Source organism: Lissotriton vulgaris, chromosome 1_1 (assembly GCF_964263255.1).
Source record: "Lissotriton vulgaris chromosome 1_1, aLisVul1.2, whole genome shotgun sequence".
NCBI classification, from domain to species: domain Eukaryota; kingdom Metazoa; phylum Chordata; class Amphibia; order Caudata; family Salamandridae; genus Lissotriton; species Lissotriton vulgaris.
The window spans coordinates 878,929,949-878,950,427 of NC_141685.1; the positions used below are offsets into that span (position 1 = coordinate 878,929,949).

Here is a 20,479-nt window from a genome sequence, read left to right on the forward strand (position 1 = left end):
TTCGCGATATCGACTGCACAGTCGATGATTTCTTCCGCTGCCCTTTGACCATCGCGGAGAATTTGCTGTGCGTCAGACTTGGATGCATCAGGTATGAGTGCCATGAAATCTGCAATATCTGACCACATCTGCCGGTCATAGCGTCCCAAGATGGCTAAGGCATTGGCTGCTCGGACAGAAGTTGAGGCCATTGTTGAGAACTTGTACCCAATAGCATCTAATCGTCGACCCTCTCCATCCGTAGGGGAAGTGATTTGGGACGCTGGATTCCGAGCTCTACGCTGTGCGGCCTGAGTCACAACAGAATCCGGTTTGGGATGAGAAGTCAAGCAAGCTGGAGAGCCAGTGGGGGCATTGTACTTCTTTTCAAGGCGTGGAATCTGAGCAGGTAAGGAGTTAGGAGCTTTCATTAATTTAATTCCCTCTTTCCACACAAACTCAATAATAGGAATAGTGTGGACCTGCTTATAAGGTTTGTCTTTAAAGTCGTAGAGAAAGCAATCTTCATCGTGTTATGACCGTGGAAGCTTGAAACGCTGTGTTGCTTTATCCATTAAAAGATGGAAACTGGCAATATCAACTGGTGGCGAGTCACTTGAAGTACCAGGTTGAGGAGAAGGCGTTTGCGTCCTATAATCGTCCCATTCGGCCATATCCTGGTCACCTGCTTCATCATCTGTTTCATCAGGAACCTCACCATCCTCCCGTTCTCCGTTCGCTTCATCATCCGCATCCTGCGGATATACAGTGGTATGGATGCTAATAGACCTTTGGATCCGGGACGAAGTTGTAGTTGGTACGACAGGTGGCAATGAAGGTGGAGGTAGCACCACAGGAGCGGGAGATTGTGCAGGAGTAGTTTGCGGACTAGCCGGAAAACGACGATTGTAATCATCTAGCATATGCTGGAGATTAGAAATTAAAGATAAAGGAATGGTGGCCACAGGTGTTTCTTCGAACTGTTCCTCTTGTTGAAATTCTGGCTCACCGCCATCATCAGAGTCTGTGTCCTGACATTTAATAATGAAATCAGAGGGACTATGTGCTGCCCCAAACGTGTCTTCTTCATGCTCTGAGTCTGATGTAGTAGCAAACATCGGGGAAGGTGGTTGAAGCTCTGGTTCTGAGATCTGTTGGCAGGGTACTGCAGAGCGAGAATGAGAAGATTTAGATGTCTTCAAGGGTACCAACGGCACAGAAGCAAAAGAAGTTGGTGCCGTCGTCGACGGAGCTGTGACCGACGACGAGGCTGAGTTGGTTGTAGTGGCCGGTAACTTTGAAGAAACCTGCGTCGACGGAGAGGTCGTCGACGAGGTCGTCGACGGTGTCACCGTCGACGATCGATCCAGTGTGGGAGCAGCCGTCGACTGAGTCATCGACGTCGGGCGTGTCGTCGACGGGTTCGGCATCGTCGACAGGCGAGTCGTCGTCGACGACGGCTTCGACGTCGATACTGGTACTGACCCCGTCGACGGGGCCCTCGTCGACGGGTCTGTCTTCGTCGACGAGATCTTCTTTGTCGACGAGATCTTGGTCGACGGCGCCGTCGACGACGATGTCTTCGGAACTTTCGTCGACGAGGATTCTCTCTTCTTCGTCGACGAGATAAGAATCGTCGACGAGACAGGTTTAGACTGCAACGAAACCCTCGTCGACGTGACGGCCGTCGCCGAAACCATCGTCGACGATGAGAAGGCAGAAGTGGTAGTCAGAGTAATAGTAGACGATGCAGGCAAAGCCGTTCTCGTCGACGGAGCGCTCGTAGACGCTCTCGTCGACGGAACGCTCGTAGACGCTCTCGTCGACGGCGGGCCAGAGAGAGGTGTGATGACACCTTGAGAGGCAGCCAAAGACGCCTGAGAGCCAGGTCTCATGGGCGTAGAGGTGGTAGAAAAGGTAGTAGAGACTGCAGGAGCCACAGACAGGGCTAATTTCGGCTTCTTGAGGAAAGGAGAAGGAACCTCCTGAACACTACCCCTCTTTGAGGCTGAGGAGAAACCGGAATGTAGACTCTCTGCGTCGGACACTAAAGAGTCCTTGTCCTTCAGACGCTGCAGCCAAAGAAGAAGACGGCCCTCCCTGTCCTTAAGGGTTTTGGTAGAAAAGGTTCTACAAAACTTGCAGCTGCCAGTCTCATGATCCGGATATAAACAATAAATACACTTCTGGTGGGGGTCCTTTTCAAAAAGACGGAGCTTCCCACAAGAAAAACATGGTCTGAATAAAGACTTCTTACTTGACATTGTAGATTTCTGGAATTAGAAGATAGAGATGAGAACAAACTGAGCAGAGCTCAGGGAGACTCCCTTCACACGATGTGCGGTAGAAAATCTGAGGGCTTGAGGTTCTGAGGAGAAGGTTCTAGAGGGTGCTGGCGCCTGATTGGCTGTAATTTGGACTAACATAATGACAATGATGTGTTACAAATAGTTTTTCTCTTTACCATGCATTCCTATGTAGGAATTGTTTTTTGAGTTTTCTAGTATGTTTCCCTTTCTTTATTGTTATAGATATTATGTGTACATATATATTTATATATATATTTAGCATTATTGCTATTTTATTTACCGTGGGACTCCCACTTCGACGACCGGGAATATTCAAGCATGTGAATCTATGAAAGACACCCCTAATACTGGAGAAGATCTGATTAAGAGAGGGGTGAAAAAAATAGCCTTTCCCATCTATGCACCAATGATCTGGAATGAAGATAGCCACATATTCATCTGGACAGCCCAAACCCAGCTCAATTTAGAAAACAGCTAAACACTCAACTTAAAAAAACATCATTATGCTGGGACAGTCACTTCAGCTAGGTTTGTGCTATAAAAATCCCACATACTTACTAAATGCACTAATCTGGAAAAAAAATGGTTAGCATTTAATTAAAACTTAGAAGTGTTCAAGAGACAGGTCAAACCTTTTAAAAAAGTGTGACTAATATAATGCATTTCCAGTTAATCAAAATTTTAAAAAGATGTTCGCATTTTAATAGTGATAAAATTAAAGTTTATTGTTTTACTGAAATTCACACCAATAAAGCTGCTTCTTGCAAGGTTGCTCAACAATAGTCAATTAATGGCACTTCCTGTGATTTCACGCTGTATGCAAATTAGAGGGACCTCACATGTTCCATGTCTGACCGGGTTCCCAAAAGTCCTAGAACCACTGGGCCTGAGCACCAACATAAAAACGGCCTCTTTAAGCAAAATTAGGTAGCTAAAAAAAAAAAAAAAAATTTTTTTTACTACATTTGCTAATCTGGCAGTTTTTATCTAAGCGCTACGAGGCCTCAGGGTAGATACGCGCTATAGAAATCTAATTTCATTCATTCATTCTTGTAAAGACACACTGTATAGGTGTTTTGCAAGGCACAGGATACTGCAAGCATTTTTGCATGCTGCGGGCAATGTTTGTAATTAGATCAGGGAAGTCAACCATAAAAACCGGCCCACTCGCTCATAAACCAGGCCTACAAGCAAGCAAATAAACCAGTCCACACAATGACCTGTCAGACTAGCCCTTATGGCACTGCTAGATTGCTCTATTGGCCTGTTGCATAGTGCTACACAACCCATTACGAGTAACCCTGGGCAAGGCACTACGCTACGTTCGCGTAGTTTGCGCAACTTCGCACTAAGCGAACTGCACATAGCAAAGTGAAAACATGCGTAGCGTAGCGGAGTGCAGCAGTCATTTTTTGTTTGCTCGCAGTCTTCAACGTCAAGTTGGCGACCGCGAGCAAGCAAAATGACATCCTTGCAAGACTTTTTCCTTGTTCACGATCAGCAACATCAAGTTGCAGATCGCGAGCATGGAAAATAAACCTGCTGGCAGGATTCTCAACGCGGGGAGGTCAGGTTTCTCATTGCGAGCGGTCGTGCATGCTCGCGACAGCTCGCGATGAGAAACTACCAGTCCACGTTGAGAAAGCTGCAGCTCGAGTAAAAATCTACTCGAGCGGCAGAAAAGTACAGCTCGCACTGTGCAAGATGCCGTTTTCAATAATTGCACAGTGCCAGATGCTTGTCCGCACTGTGCAATCATTGAAAACGACATCTTGCACAGTGCGAAAATGCTACTACGCATTTCGCGTAGTGCTACTTCGCGAACTACGCCCATCCCGAATTACGAGGCGCCAAAGGGTACGGTCGGATGGATGGCATACTACACCATGAGTAAGTAACTGACTGGAAAGGTTTTGTACTTGTTGAGGGCCTATGTGTGAAGCTGTTTTACCCCCCTCCCCGCCCCCTCCCTCCAGAAAAAGACAACACATTTAAAGGAACAAGCTTTGAATTTTCAACCTGTCGAAAGGTTTTGTTTTTTTGGCATTTCATAATAGAAAAATTGGGATTAAGAAGGAAAAAACATCTGTCAGCCGGATACTTTACTACCCTTTTTGTAACTCAATACACTTGTACCGTTTTTTAAAATATACAATTAGAAACCAGTTGTCTAGATTTTAATTTTTTCAATTAAATATTGCTTTTATTAAGAAAATAAATTCGATTGTCAAAAGAGCTATACTTTGTTTTTCCCCAGTGTTATTAATTTTAAACAAAAGCTCTTTTATACATTACATGTGCTCTATCATTGCATGTACTCTATTTAAACTTGCTAGCCTCACACAGGTCTTTCAAGTCCAAGTTCGCCTGCGGGATGAGCACAAGGGCACTACACACACTCACACAAACACACCCAGCTCCTTTTGCCCAAGCTGCTCTCCACGCAGAACACTGTACAGTAGACATTGTGTGAAGTGTCAGTGTTGCACGGCTTCGTGTATGGTGCGCACGGAGCACGTGACAGCATGCGGCAACTACTTCCTGGAGGTGAAGTCTGACTGAAACAAGATACCAGAGGGTCCCAGAGATCCAGTTAAGAACATTCCATGTCAGCAGAGCTCAAGCGACGTCAGGTCACGCTGGTGTGCGCGTCGTTGGAAGTTCCATTCACTGTGCAAAAGCCATGTGGCGCAGCTCTAGTCCCAGGGGGTGCGGGAAGGAGACTCCGGGAAGGTACGCAGAGCTTGGTGGTACGACAGGAACCCTTGCGGTGCCAACGACTCGACTCATTCTGGTAAAGAGGGGCTGGGGCGCTTGAGGGCCGATCCCAGATATAAGGCAGAAACCCCCGGCACGAGCCCGGCACACACTCGCAACATCTGGAGCAGCTGCTGGGCAGTGCTGGTGCGGCCCAGCTCCGACTGAAAGGAGAAGAGGAACAAAGTGAGCCAAGGTTTGATGGCAAAGACCCCCAACCCTTCAGAGGTGCCCCCCCCCCCCATCAATGCACGGATTCTTGAGTCAATATGTAACTTTTTAATCAGTACAACTACTCTTCTGGAAAACTATGACAATGCAGGGTGGCAGCCTCCATCTAATATTTGTTGATCTGAAGTCTGCCTTCGACCTTGTACCTCGGGAGAAACTTTGGAAGGTGCTGCGCGACCTTCGGATCCCTCCTTAACTTCCAAGTGTTATAGAGAGGCTACACATGAAAAAAGTTGCACAAGTGCGACGCGGAAAATATGGGGAACTCACTTCCCGTTTTCCTATCCAAAAGGGGGTACGACAGGGATGTGTTTTTGCCCCTACTTTATTTTGTCTTTATCAATGGTCTTATTGACCATCTTAAAAAAATTGAGACCAAAGATGCCCCCAAGTTAGTCTCCGGGAAGGTCCCTGCGCTGATGTTTGCAGGCGATACCCTGTTACTTTAAAAAACACCAATGGGTATCCAGCGCACTCTTGATGGCTTCGCCAATTTTTGTAAGCTACGAGGGCTTGAGATCAACCTAACTAAAACAAAATATATGATCTTCAACCCTCCCAACACAACCCGCCCAAACCCTTCTTTACACGGCATTCTTCTGGAAAGAGTGAAGATATTGGATTATCTGGAAGTTACCCTGTCAGAGCATTTTGAATGGGGGCCACAATTGGACAAAGAAAGACTCTTGCTAATCCAGATAGTGGGCGGTGTAATGAAACTGTATAGAACCTCAGCTTTTAAACCAGCCGCCCCTGTGGTGGAAATCTACAAAAGCAAAAGCAAGGGGTGCCACATTATACAGGAAAGCGTTGTGGGGGCATTGCCCTACTACTAACTTGATGACGGTGGAGAACAACTTCATGCGACAGCTTATAGGCCTACCCTGTAGTACCCCCCCTTACTCCCCTTCGCATAGACCTGGGTATTAGGCCCCTTGATGAAGAGATTGCCCTGAGATGCTTAACCTTCTGGCGGAGGTCATGGGTGACCCCAGAGTTGTCAGTATACAGGACCTCTTAGCCATATGCACCATCAAGAAAATTCCATGGCTTTGCCACATAAGGGACCTTGCCTCTAAGTTAAGCAAGGCAGACCTCTGGAGAACACCCAAGACATCATATGCCATGATTTCTAGGTTGGAACTAGTCAAACACTATAGACTAGACAAATTAATGTATGTTCCAGAGAGCACCTCATGTAGTCGTTTGACAGCAGAATTCCTGCTAGCAAAAGATGTATACAGCAAGGAAAACTTCCTGGATTCCATACAACCCCCATTGGCCAGAAAATTGTATGTGCAATTCAGACTAGGGACTCTTCCACTACTAGCGTTCACTAGTAAATGGGTGAAAGACCAAAGGGGTAAATGCCCTGCAGGTAACTATAAGGAGGAGTCTGAACTACATGTTCTGCTCCTCTGTCCTGCCTTTAAGCTGCCGCGCAAGCGTTGGTTATTCCAACTATGCAAGAATTTGGGCTTTGTGCACTGCATAGAGGCCAACAGAATATTAAAGTATGACACCCACCCACCCACCAATTGTCTTTGCTGTATCACGATTCTTAAATTGCATATGGCACATCGGGCGGGCATGTGTAAAGTAGATCCCATGGTGAAGAACAAATGCACTGAATTTGCGCAGGTCGAGTAACTGTACTCATGCTTGGGGATTTGTACCTCTGATCTAGAGTTTTAGCCTTTGTAAAAAATTAAGATTACAGATTATCTTCGGATGGCTGCTTTTATTCCGTTTTTAATGGGTTGAAGATAGTTTTATACATAATTTTATATCCCTGCTGTTACTCTTATGCACTGTGTGGTTTTTTTTGTTCTCTTGTGGGATGAACTCTGAACAAGAAGATGATTGGGAGTTATCCACATTTTTAACTACAAGTGTACATTATCTGTTTTATTGCTCTTGCACTTTCATGGCCCTAGTGCCGAAATAAAGTTAATAAATGGAATGGTTAATCTGTAACACACCACGAGTAACTGTTGTACACAAAAGTAGTGATTCCTACCACCATGTTACTTCTCTTACCTTATGTCATTCCCTTTGCTCTACTGTTAAGTGCTCCGACAAAACTATGCGCTATATAAAAACGCATACATAGCCAACTCGTGAGGCACCTCGTTCCCGCTAAAGTGGACACCCGAGCCCCCAGCAAGATGCTCTCCCTCACACTCCCTCCGGATTCTTCCACCTCCCCCGCTCAGCCTCCACCTCGCCCCCAAAACGTTTTAAAACGGTCCCACCTCCAGTTCAGTCAGGAGTAGTATGCTGAGGTGAGCGTCCGCCATCGCCTTCACCGCAGACATCTCCACAATGCAGTGCTTCACTCGCCCACCTAGCACAACAGGGGAGGGGATTGGGTGTGACAAGAAAGTGATGAATAGGGAAGATAAGGAAGGTGATGATGGGGCAGGTAAGGAAGGCGAGGGTGGAAGATAGGTGACGGGGCCGGAAGAGGGAGCAGACATCGGAAGAAAAATACAGGGGACATATTCAGCCAGCTCCTGTTAAATTGATACAAACGCTTACAGCATCAGTGATACAAAGAGCAGGAGCGAAACTACAGAAACAACAGCAACAATACAGTCAAGGTTTTATGTCCTACTTAAGACAACGCAGGGTCAAGTCTGATTTGCATATAGTCAGGTCCAAACTGAGGGGGCATGGTGTGCAAAATAACAAGGGATTGAGATGTGGCTCGAGTAATTACCAGTAACAAATTAATGAATGCATTCTATTCGTCACTCTTGCAAACTTTAGTGCGTTGCCCTAAGCGGGACGGGTATGCCTAGACATTGGTCCCGTGCAGACTGTCACTGGAACCCAGCTATACCCAGCACAGGAGCCTATAACAAGGGCAAAACAAGTTGCTTGTGTTCCACTTGAGGGAAGACCTGGCAGTTTCGGGGAGACTGTTCCCATTGGAGCAGGGTCAAGAACTGATCTGCATATAGCTGGGTCCAAGATGGAATGTGTGCAAAATAATGCGGCCCTGAGTAATCACCAGTTGTTGATATTAATTTAAGCATTCCATCCATCTCTTTTTGTATACTTTAGTAATTAAGACACGGCCTTCAGCAGCGACTCATTTTTAAATACATTTTTCAATGTTTTTTAACTGAATGTAAACAGATTTAGGCAGAAGAAAAGGAAGACAGAAAAGCACATTAAAAAAACTCCAATAACTAACGAAACAACCATGTTTGACAACTCATCGTAATGCAAATGTTGATTGTTCCTGTCTAATTATCAACGAGAGCTGGTATTCCAAACAATCTTCTGTTGCCACTGGATAGATATTTAAAACCCTCAGGTACATTTAGCAACAAACTAATCCCTAAAATCGGACTGTTTTGGACTCCTCACCTGAGAGATGCTAGGAATTCTGATTTATTTCCTCTTCATTTTGCTGTGAAGAACAGTCTCTGACTACTCTCGGACACTCTATTCCATAATTACTGCAGGGGTATCACAAAAACTACACCAATAAGTCCGTTGACTCCCCTTCATCATCACTGAAACTTCCCTAGTATGAAGCCTACTGCCCACATCTTGGATCCGATCCCTTCCTCCCCAATCAAAGATCATGTTCCTCATCTTACCCCTATGGTCCTCAATAATCAACTCATCCATGTCACAAGGAGCAAATAAATCCAAAGTGCCTGAAATTAGGTCCGATTACTCCACCCCTAAGGAAAAATTGAGCCGGTTCAGAAGACCAGAACAATTTCCAACCGGTGACTAGACAACCCTTCTTGGTCAAAGCACTAGAAAAACGAGTACTATCTCAACTCAGTCAGCACACTGCAGAATTTGTCTCACTAAGTTCCTGCCAGGTTTTAGACCTGGGTGTCATATAGAAACTGCCATTCTTAATATAATGGCTGGCACACTGAAGTGACATATGGGGACTGGTGGTACAGTCCTGAGCTGATTCTCATCAAACCCCAATAACTGCTGCCAACAAATTAAATGACTCTTTGTCAACCCCTGTCCCAATCCATCAAGGATTTCCTCAGAGCTCCATTGTTGCACTAACGCTCTTAGACCCCTTTCACCAATACTACAATAAATCAATACCACATATTTCCTACAGATGGATGACACAGCATTTTTTTTTGTAAATATCTTTTTATTGCAGCAAGGTAAGTGATACAATCAGTGCTTTTGTGCCATCTCCGTTGTTTTTCAATATATATGCAACTTCCCCACCCCTGTGTCACACAGCCATTTAGCTCACACCCCGGAGGTTGAGCGGCGATTTCATGGATAAAGAGCTGCGCTGGGGAATTCTGCATTGTCCAATAACTACCAGATGTACGGGAAATGGCAGTGCTGCTTTTCAGGCCTTCCCCTCCCTCCTCTGCGCCCCATGTCCGAATGAACCAAGAGCCACTCCTTACCATTACGGAACAACCAGCCCCCCGTCCCCCCCAACTCTCCCGACCCCTCCTACCCCCCTTCCCACTTCCAGAACCGCCCCCCGCCCCAGTCCGCACCCCCACCCCCCCAGGCGTGCTAGAGTACCACCAATACGAGTCCTCAACCCTCCCGACTAGTTCAGATCCGAAGTGAGCCATCAGGAGCTATCAACAACCAGCTGTCATTCATCACAATGGAAATAGGGGAGCAAAGGAGGGGGCCTAGGTCACCCCTCCGTCAGGCAGGCGCTCCGCCGGAGCTGGGCTATGCGCCGGGGTGTCCTCCTCGTCCATGTCCAGAAGCGTGAGGTCTAGGACCAGCCTCTCCCATGCCCTGGCCCTCTCCTGAGCCGCGTCATTGCCTGCCCTGAGTGCGGCCTGCATACGAAGCTCTCCCTCACACCTGGCCCATTTATGTAGCTCAGCCTTCCACCGCTCCCCCGTGGGGCCCCTGGTCGCCTTCTATTGGGACGTGATGGCCCGCTTCGCTAGGAGGAGACCCAGGTCTAGAAACTTGCTGGTAACCTTGTTTTTTGATGTGTGTGGGAACCAGTGTAGGATGCAGTGTGCCATGGCGAGTTGTAAGTCCCTCTCCGTTACCTCCCTTAGAACATCCACTACCTCTCTCCAGAAGGAACCCAACTCAGGGCAGGACCAGAACATGTGTTGGAAATCGGCTACGTCCGCCGGGCAACGCGGACAGGACGCCGGATGGGCTGGGAAGTACTTATGTAGTTTGTCAGGGGTCAGGTAGGCCCTGTGCAGGACATAAAAGTGCACCAGCTGGAACCTAGCGTTGCGCGTCCCGTTCCGGGCCCGTTCCAGTATACCATTCCACGCCTCCTCAGGGATCTCGGTCGCCAGGTCAGCCTCCCATTTCGCCTTCAGGGTCAGCAGTGGGGCGACGGCCTCCGAGACCATGCGTCGATACAGGCATGTGACAGCCTTGACCGTCCCCGCCATCATCACTACATACTGGCAGCCCAGAGACAGTGGCGGTTCCGTCATGCCCGTCTTCCAATGTTTGCGGATCGCTGCCGTCAGCGCCGCGTGAAGAAGGGAATCCCCCCCCGCCAACTCGAAGCGGTCCCTAAGGAGATCGAAGGGCAACAGCACCCCGTTCTCGTAGAGGTCACCCATGGACGACAGCCCCTGCAGGTCCCAGCCTTCTAGTCCGCGCCACGAACCACCATGTGGAAGTGCCCCGCAGAGCTTGAGTGGGCTTTCAGGCGCATATGGAACCGCGATACCACCCCTGCGGCGATACCTGTTCCAGCATTTTCGGGCTGTCGCAAATTCCTGAGTGAGGTGGAAATCTCCCATCGGGAGTCCCAGGACAATCCGGGATAACACCTGGACCGGGCCCGCCGGTTCCCCCGAGCCGTCCTACCCTCTCCTGGCTCGAGCCACCCACTGCGCCAGCCATTGCAGTTGCGCCGAAAGGTAGTAGAGCTCATAGTCTGGCACTGCCAACCCCCCGTCCGCCCGAGGGCGGAGAAGCGTGTCATGTGCCACCCTGCGTCTGCCCGTCCCCCACAGAAAGCCGATGACCATCGTATGCAGCCGCCGAAAGTAGCTCGCCGGGATCCAGATCGGGAGAGTCCCGAAGAAGTAAAGCAGCCGAGGCAAGGTCACCATCTTGAGAAGCGCCACTCTCCCCATCAGTGACAATGGGAGCGTGCTCCAAAAGTCAAAATTCCCTTTAGCGTGCCTGATTGCCGATCCAATATTTCCCTCAAGGATATCCGCCCTATCGTGGAAGATAGAGGTGCCAAGGTACCGCAGACTCCTCTCCTCCAACGTCACTCCCTCTGTGGTTTGTGGGCATGCTCTTCGTGGGCGGGCTGGGAATAGGTGGGACTTCGCCCAGTTCACTCGGAGGCCCGACACTCTGCTCAAAGATTGCAGGAGGGTCTTAGCTCCACGCAGGGAGTCAGCCAAGTCCGCCAAGAACATCAGCAGATCATCTGCGTACAATGCGATGTGGTGCACTTGTCCATAGACGTCTAGTCCCCGAAATGCTCGGCCCAGCCGGGCTCGTGCCGCGAGGGGCTCAACAGCCAGGGCGAACAATAGGGGGGAGAGAGGACATCCCTGGTGGGTGCCCCTGCCCACCACACACATCTCATAGATAACCCGCCCAGTTCTGACCCTCGCCGTCGCGTTCTGGTAGAGCAGCGAAGTCCAATTCACGAAGCCCTCACCGAGGCCCAGCGCGCGCATGACGTGGAAGAGGTAAGGCCATTCTAGGCTGTCAAAGGCCTTCTCCATATCGACAGCAAACACCACTGCCTCGTCGCCGTCATAGGTGTCAGCCTCCAGTATATGCAGGAGCCGCCTCACATTAAGCGCCGTGTTGCAGGCCGGGATAAAGCCCGACTGGTCCGCGTGAACCAGCATGGGCATGTGGGGGAGCAAACGTGTCGCCAAGATTTTACTTAGAATCTTGTAGTCTGGGTTGAATATGGACAATGGGCGATACGCCGTTCTGTCCCATGGTTGCTTGCCCGGTTTTAGCAGGGGGACGATGAGCGCCTCACCGGTGGTCGCAGGCAGGCTACCCAGCCTCTTCGATTCATTGTATAGCCACGTCAGCCGGGGCGCAAGGAGATCAACATAGGTGAGATAAAATTCCGTTGGGAATCCATCGGTGCCCGGGGTCTTGTTCCTCGCCATGCTCTTGATGGCGACTCGCACCTCTCTCTCCTCGATCTTGTCCCCGAGTCGCTTCGCGTCCTCCTCCCCCAGCTCCGGGAGCTCAAGATCCTCCGTAAAGGCCTGGAATTCATCCAGCGAAGGGAGGACCCTGCTGCGGTAAAGCTCCGTGTAGTAATCATAGAATAACCCATTAATCCCTTGTTGGTCAAAGCGCGCCGCCCCCGCGTGGTCTCCGAGTTCTAGGATGGCCGAGCTCCGGCGAGCCGGATTGGCCAGCCAGGCCAGGAGAGCTCCCGACTTGTCACGTTCCGAGTGCGCGCGTGTAAGGTAGGCCTTGTAGTCGAAGCACCGGAGGCGCTCCACCGTCGCTGCCACCGCCTCTCGCGCCTCCAGCAGGGCTTCGTGTGTGTCCGGTCGTTCAGGCCTCGCCCTCTCCAGCCCTCTTAATTTCTCGTCTTCCCTCGCGATGTCCTCTAGCAAGGTTCTCCGCACACCCGACGCCGTCGCTATGCATTGGCCCCGCATCACCGATTTGAAGGCGTCCCATTCCGTCGCGGCCGAGCCTGCCGTGCCCGCGTTGATCTGGAAGTACGCGTCGATGCCCGAGGCTATTGTGGTTCGGAAGAGCTGGTCGTCCAGCGCCTCGGGGCGCAGTTTCCAGGCTGGGATCCTCGGGCGGTATTGCGACCAGCGCAGCCGCACGAGAAGCGGGTTATGGTCAGAGATCGAGCGCGTGAGATACTCACTGTGGCACACCTCTGCATGCACGTCCTGGGAGCACAGGAAGGCATCTATGCGGACGTGCAATTCATGTAGAGCGGAGAAGAACGAGTAGTCCCTGTCCGACGGGTGGTTAGCCCTCCACGAGTCGACCAGATCCCACTGGCGTTGCCAGGCGGAGCGCGCAAGTGCCAGTTTGCCAGCTGGTGCATTTGGTAGGGGGGGGGTGCGATCTGTCCAGGGCAGTGTCAGTCACACTGTTAAAGTCTCCGCCCAGGAGCAAGGGTTCCACTAAGAACGGGGCCAGTTTGTTGGACAGCAGGGAGAGAAATTCAGGCTGGTCCACATTCGGGGCGTACAAACAACCCAAATTAAGGTCCCTCCCATCCAGCTTGCCCCGCACCATTATGTATCTTCCCTCCGGGTCAATTACCTGTTGTGTGCACTGGAAAGGTACCCCCGCCCGTATCCATATGGCCACCCCCCTAGCATAAGCAGAGTAGCCAGTATGGTAGACTTGCCCCCTCCACCGTCGCTGCAGCGCCTTCCCTTCCTTGGCTAGCAGATGTGTTTCCTGGAGGAAGGCGATGTGAATGCCCCGCCTGACTAAATAGGAGTGGATCTTGTGTCGCCTATGCATTGTATGCATCCCCCTTACGTTCCACGTGAGACATTTGTAGCCTAAGTCGGATCCCATTGTAGAGTCCATCGTACTCCATTTACCCCTCAGTGACCCCCCCCCAGCACGCCCAGGTCCCCCCCCCCATTCCCCCCCCCCAACCTGTTTAAGCAAACTACCCCAACTCCCACACCCCAGGACAGACAACCAACATGGAAACCCCATCCAAACTCAAGTATCAAAGGTGTATCACAGTAGAATAGGGCTAGGGTGGCCGTGACGCCGACCCCAGGCAGGCCCGAAGCCCCCCGCCCCGCCCCCTCCAAAACACTCAGGAGAGGCCTCCCGGCTCTTCCCTCCCCCCACATCGCAGTGATAAGTCCCAGGAGGTATCCACACCTCACTGCTTAGCGTCCGGAGGCAGCCCCCATCCGCACCCCAGTACCTTACATTCGTGATCAGTGTCCTGCGATCCAGCTTAGCCAAGGATTCCATCTGCTGTTTGGGGAGTCACCACCGGCAGTTCCGTCTCTGAAAGCTCGTGTCCACTGCTGGAGCCAGGGCTGGGAGCACTGACCTTCGACTGTTCCGATGAGCTACTGGAGGGGCTGGCGTCTCCCTGGCTGATGGCCGCCACTGCCAGCACCGCCTTAGCTCTCTCCTGCTGCCACCCCGATGGGGAACCAGAACCTCGCGTCGGCGTCGTTTCCGTAGAGCGCCTCCTGGGCGAGGTCTCCAGGGGGGAGGGGGGGGGGGGGGGGGGATCTGCGCTAGACTCCCCCCTGGCATCCAACCAACTCCAGGCCTCTTGAGGTGTTAGGAAAAAGTGGGTGTGCTCCCCAGCAATGACCCTCAGCCGCACCGGGAACAGCATGGCATATGGCAGCTGTAGCGACCTCAGTTTCCGCTTGACCGCCAGGAAGGAGGCCCTTTGTCTTTGGACGTCCCTAGTGAAGTCGGGGAAGACCATGACCTTGCTGTTGTCGATTCCTAGGTCCGGCAAGTCCCTTACCCTCCGGAGGATGTGGTCCCTGTCTCGGAAGTGCAGGAGACGCAGTACTATCGGTCGTGGCGGCCCTCCCGGCTTGGGAGGGCGCACACGGACTCTGTGCGCCCGCTCAATGGCAAAAAACGGGGAAAGTCCTTCTGGGGCTACCTCAGACTGCAGCCAGCCTTCCAGGTAGGAGACCGCATCCTGCCCCTCCACTTTTTCTGGGACCCCCACAAGGCGGAGGTTATTGCGTCTAGAGCGTCCTTCGCTGTCCTCAGCTCTGAGCTCCAGCACTCGTACCTTCTGCGCCATCTCCGCCAATGATGTCTTTAGAGCAGCTACATCCCCGGGCAGATCTATCAGGGTTACCTCCGTGGTCGCCACTCGCTCTTTTAGCTTTCTATGGTCATCCTTCAGCAAGGTCAGGTCTGATCCGATGGTGTCCATGTGCTTTTCGAGAGCTTCCCGCGACGCCACAATCGCCTGCAAGATGTCCGCCAAGGACGGATCCCGTGGGCAGGCCAAGCTCCCCACACCGGTCCCCGGTGCATCTTCTTCCACGAGGTGGCCCGGGTCATCCAACTTCAGGGCATCAAAGCCCTTCTTCCTGCCTCCTCGCACCATGCTGGCGGGCAGCTAGCTTCGTGTGCCCCTGTGTTGGTCGCCGGCGAATCAGGGTACTCCCGCTCTCCTCACCAGGTCCGTCGCAGACACTCAGCCCTTTCGCGCCTATGGGCCCTTGTCAGGCGGGGCTCACAATCGTCAAGCAGCGCGAGGGTTAGGCCCCACTCCACCCGGTCCGCGGGGCACCAGTGCTCTCGGTTCGGTCGCTGGACAAGGTCACCCCCGTCTGGGCGTCCCAGACTGCCTTCGCGCCTGCAAGTATCAGTCCCGGGGTGATTCCCGGTATGCGGGCGTCTCCGGTCAGGCAGCCGCCTCCTCCCGCCTCCTATTCGGGTGCCTCTCAGGAGTAGGTGGCCAGGATCTCCGCATCCAATCTCCCCACCATCGACCGCTGAGCGTCGCTAGCCTGCTGGTGGTGTGGGCTCCGCGCTTCCCCGGGCGGGGGGGCCCCCGGACTATCCCACCATCGAAGGGCGGGTTCAGCACCCAACGAGGCCCCAGGGACACCGCGATCGTCAGCTAAGGCAGGCACTGTCACTCGGGCGGCGCCATCTTGGGGTCAGGCAGACCGGCCACCCCTCGCCCTCCGGTCCCGCTCACGCTGTGGCGCCCGCCAATGCCTCTCACCTTCAGTGGTGTCAAGGGACCTCCTCAGGCAAACGGCCAAAAACCCCAGTGTCCCAGGGCTCTCTATCGCTCCCAGGTCTCCGCCGCCAAACGTTTCAGGCCGGGACGGTGGCCGCCATTTTGGGCGCTCGTTCCTCCGGGTGCCGCGCTCTCCGCAAGAAGTTCGGTGGGGGCAGTTACGTGGGCCCCCAGACCTCCAGGTTTACCCCTCGTGCTCCCGAGACCCTCCTGTGTGCATTCGTGGGCTCGGGGTTCGAGCCGGGGCGCAGGATGTGTGGTGGTGCGAGGCGGGCGCGGAGGAGCTCCGGAGTCCCGCTTCCACCTACATCGGCGCCTTAGCCACGCCCCCCTCATGGATGACACAGCATTACATAAAAACCTCAAATCAACTGTAGATGCTGTACTTCACCAATAGCACACTGTAAAATATTCAATCTTGGCTTCCAAACACTACAAGCTAAACCCGCTGTAGACTGAATTCCTCCTCTTCTCTCCCCCTCACAATCATCCCCCAATCGAAGGCTGGCTCAGCTGCCTTGATGTACACAAATGCACTCTCAAAATCATGGACTTCACAATATCCCTTGGTAGAACTCTGGGCAAAATCCTAAACATGTGTACACCACATTGTGTCCAAAAGCACATCATACCCACTAAGATTCCTAAAAATAAAAAAAATAAAAACCTTCATCCTGCCGCCGTCCAAAATGTTGTACATGCACTTGTAATTTCTAGGCTTGACTATGGTCACAGTATACTAGCCAGTAGACCAAAATCTCACCATGCACCAATGATGGTCACACTCAATGAAGCTGAAAGGCTAGTCTTGGGAACCAGACACTGACTATATTAATACCTTACTGATCAAACTAAAGAGGCTGTCAATTGAAGCCCAATGAATTTTCAAAGTAAACTGCATTGCTCACAAAGCACTTCACTTTGTTACCCCCAAATTTCTGGCCTGCAAACTCGCCCGTTCTGCAGCAGCCGCATTCTGCAAAGCTCAAACATGCTACTCCTTGAGCCGCCTAGATTAAAGAAAGAGATCCCACTTGCGTTCATTCGTTGGAGATGCTACAAGGATTTGGAGCTCACTAACCCCAGAGATCTGCACAGACCCCTTAGCTACTTCCTTCAAGAGTGTAAAATCAATTTTGCATGAAAGAAATCTACTGAACTGACCAGCTGCCATCCCTTGAACCCCTCCAGGATGATGAACCGACTTTCTCCTCATCTGACCATTGTAAATTTACTATATAGTTGTACTTTTACTCGAAACAGTCTCTCCTGTATCTAATCATTGCAAATTGACTCCGTTGTACATGCACAAAACTGTAACCATGTATTACTCTTCTATACAGCACAGAACTCTGATACTCCCGGGTCATGTAAGCCCTTCATAAAGCACTCAATAAATGAAAACATTTAGCAGAAATTAATTGAAGGAGCACAGTGTCCTGTCAGCATGGTGCTAGTTATATCTATCTATTAGATGGACCCATTAACCAAAATAAATATGTAGACATTTCAATACAGAGGAGGACTTTAGAGCTCACCCCCGGGAAACCAGTGTAGAGCTGTCCTTAGGTCACACATGACCTCACTTTCTTAAACCAAAAGATCAGCTGGACAGCCACATTTTGGAGGCGCTGTAAGAAACTAGTTACTTACTAGTACACTATGGTTCTCCAGTATTATCTTTCATAGATTCACATGCTTGTATCTTCCCTGTCGTCATGGTGGGAGTCTCACGGAAACAGAATGACCAAAGTATGTATCATAGAGAAAAACTGCATAGAAAATCCCATAGGGAATGACATAATTTGGTAACCAGATCTCCTTATTGTTTGGTCCAGAAATCAGCAGAAGGCCCTGACATCACACTTCCCAGCAGAGCTCTCGTACCTCGGATTTCCAGCCCCAAGTGAGAGACATGGATATACCCAGTGGTAAAACGTTGTACCTGAGAAACGGGGAGGTGGGCGGGCGCATGTGAATCTATGAAAGATAATACTGGAGAACCATAGTGTACAGGTAAGTAACTAGTTTCTTCTCCAGTATTGAATCTTTCATAGATTCACATGCTTGTATCAGAGTAGCAAGTAGTACAAAAATCTCACAGCGTTTCCAGGATAGAACCCCAGAACTCTGGGCTCTGCTCCTAAATTTTGTGATGTATTATCCATTGGACACCATCCAGAACTAATAAATAATCTCTGTAAACTATTAAGGTGAAACGCATTCCACATAGAACGATACTAATTTAGTGCGTAATTCAAACATTTGTTCATATATCATTATATTCATCTATATATACACATGTATACAACTAAGTATATATAGCTCGAACAGAAAAATACCTTATTGAAATAGATGCAGAAGAACTGCTTGTCCCACTGCTGTGTCCTCCTTCCACGCAGCATCTAGACAGTAGTGTCTAGTAAAAGTGTGAATGCTCGTCCAGGTCGCTGCTCTGCAGATGTCTGGCAGGGACACTCCTACAAACGAGGCCTCTGAGGTCGCCATCTTTCTGGTGGAATGTGCTTTCACCTAGGAGCCCAGGGGTTTCCCGGCCTTTTCGTGACATTTGATAATAGCTGATGTAATCCATCTTGAAATACTTAACCTGGATAATGCCAGACCTTTCCTCAGCCTAGCAAAGGCTAGGAACAACTGCTTTGTCTTTCTGAATGATTTCGTTCTGTCAATGTAGAACTTTAAACATCTTTTGACATCTAGAGAGTGTAGGGCTCTCTACGCTTCTGTCGAGGGATTCCCAAAAGAATGTAGGTAAAACTACCGGTTCGTTGAGATGAAATATTGTAGGAACCTTAGGAATGAATCTTGGGTTGGTCCTTAGTATCGCTTTGTCTTGCCGAAAATGGAGAAAGGGTTCTGCAATTGAGAAAGCTTGGATTTCGCTAACTATCATAGCAGATGTGAGAGCCAACAGCAATGCTGTCTTCCACAATATGAATTGCAGATCTGCTTTATGTAACTGTTCCAATGGAGGCTTTGTGAGTTGAGATAGTACTGTATTAAGATGCCAAGGGATCAGAGGGGCTGAATCGGAGGAAACGTCCTTTGATGAATTCCTTGACCACCCTTTGTGACCAGAGCGAAGGTTGATTTGGAACTCTTCTATATCTTGAAATTTCTGCCAAGTGTACTTTTAAGGAGGCATGAGAAAGACCTGCTTTAGACAAATGAAGAAGATATGGCAGAATTTGTTCCGGAGAAGCTGTGAAAGGATGCAAAGCCTGAAATGCACACCACTGGCAAAATCTCTTCCATTTTGCCGTACATGTTTTGTTTGTTGAAACTACCAGAGATTGAGACAGTATGTCCCTGCACTCTCACTGGTTGTCCGGCTCAGAACATCTGCCTTTGTGTTCTTTATCCCCTGAATATGTTGGACCTGAATGGAGATGTTGTGAAGTAGGAGCCATCTCCAAATTTCCTGTGCTTGTGTCGAGAGTAGCTTCCATCTTGTACCTCCTTGTTTCAAGAGGTAGAACATTGTTGTTGTACAGTCTGTCTTATCATTACAGTAGAATCGTGTATCCTGGGGAGAAAAGCTTTTAGATCCAAGAACACTGCTTTCAGTTCTAGCATGTGGATGTGTAACTGAGCCTCTTGTTTGGACCAGTGACCCTGAATCTCTAGGTCCTGGAGATGTGCCCCCCAGCCTTGCAGCGAGGCATCGGACGTCATTACATAACTGGGACGTTGGGGTTCGAATGTCAGACCTTGTATTTGATGCTTTCTGATCTTCCACCATGACAGAGCTTGTCGCATTTGAGGAGATATGGAGATCCGATTCTCGAAGGACCCCTGGGATTGTATCCACGGTTTGTCGAGGAGTTCCTGTAAAGGTCTCATCTGCAGACGGCAATTTGGTACCAATGGGATACAGGAAGACATCATCCCCAACAAGGACTTGTATATTCTCACTGAAGTGTACTTTTTTGACTGCAGAGTTGAAGCCAGAGTTAACATTTTCCGAATCCGCTCCTCTGATGGATAGGCTTTTGCTTCTTTTGTGTGAAGCACGGCCCCTAGAAATTGAAGGGTTTGTGAAGGCACTATGGACGACTTTACCAGATTGACTCACAGGCCTAGGCGATGAAATAGATCCATGCAGCATTTTAGAGAGATCTGGACTTTCCTGTAAGATGATCCTTTTATAAGCCATTCGTCCAGATATAGGAAGATTTGATGCCCTTGTAATCTTAGGTGAGTAACGACTGGTGCCATGCATTTTGTAAAGCCCCTTGGGGCCGATTTTAGTCCAAAGGGCAACACTTTGAATTGGTAGTGGCACCCCTCCACTACAAAACACAGATACTTTCTGTGTTTTACATGAATCGGGATATGGAAATAAGCATCCAAGAGATCCAGGGATGCCAAGGAATATTTTTTGCGTATAAGCAAGAGAATCTCCTGAAGTGAGAGCATGCAGAACGGGATTTTCTTGATGAACTGGTTCAGATCCCTCAGGCCTAATACCTGTCTCCATTTTGATGTTTGT

General features: G+C 50.1%; 1 protein-coding gene across 1 annotated transcript in view; it reads right to left on the reverse strand.

Moving 5' to 3' along the window:
- Positions 1-2,986: 2,986 nt before the first annotated feature.
- The window catches only part of CENPM (centromere protein M), an 87,693-nt gene continuing 70,200 nt past the window's right edge, over positions 2,987-20,479 (reverse strand). Inside the window, exons 5-6 of the mRNA XM_086958429.1 lie at positions 7,532-7,623; positions 2,987-5,209 (exon numbers count right to left, since the gene is read on the reverse strand). Of these exons, the coding sequence (XP_086814555.1) occupies positions 5,075-5,209; positions 7,532-7,623 (227 nt within the window). The 3' untranslated portion in view covers positions 2,987-5,074. The remainder of the gene's footprint in view (positions 5,210-7,531; positions 7,624-20,479) is intronic.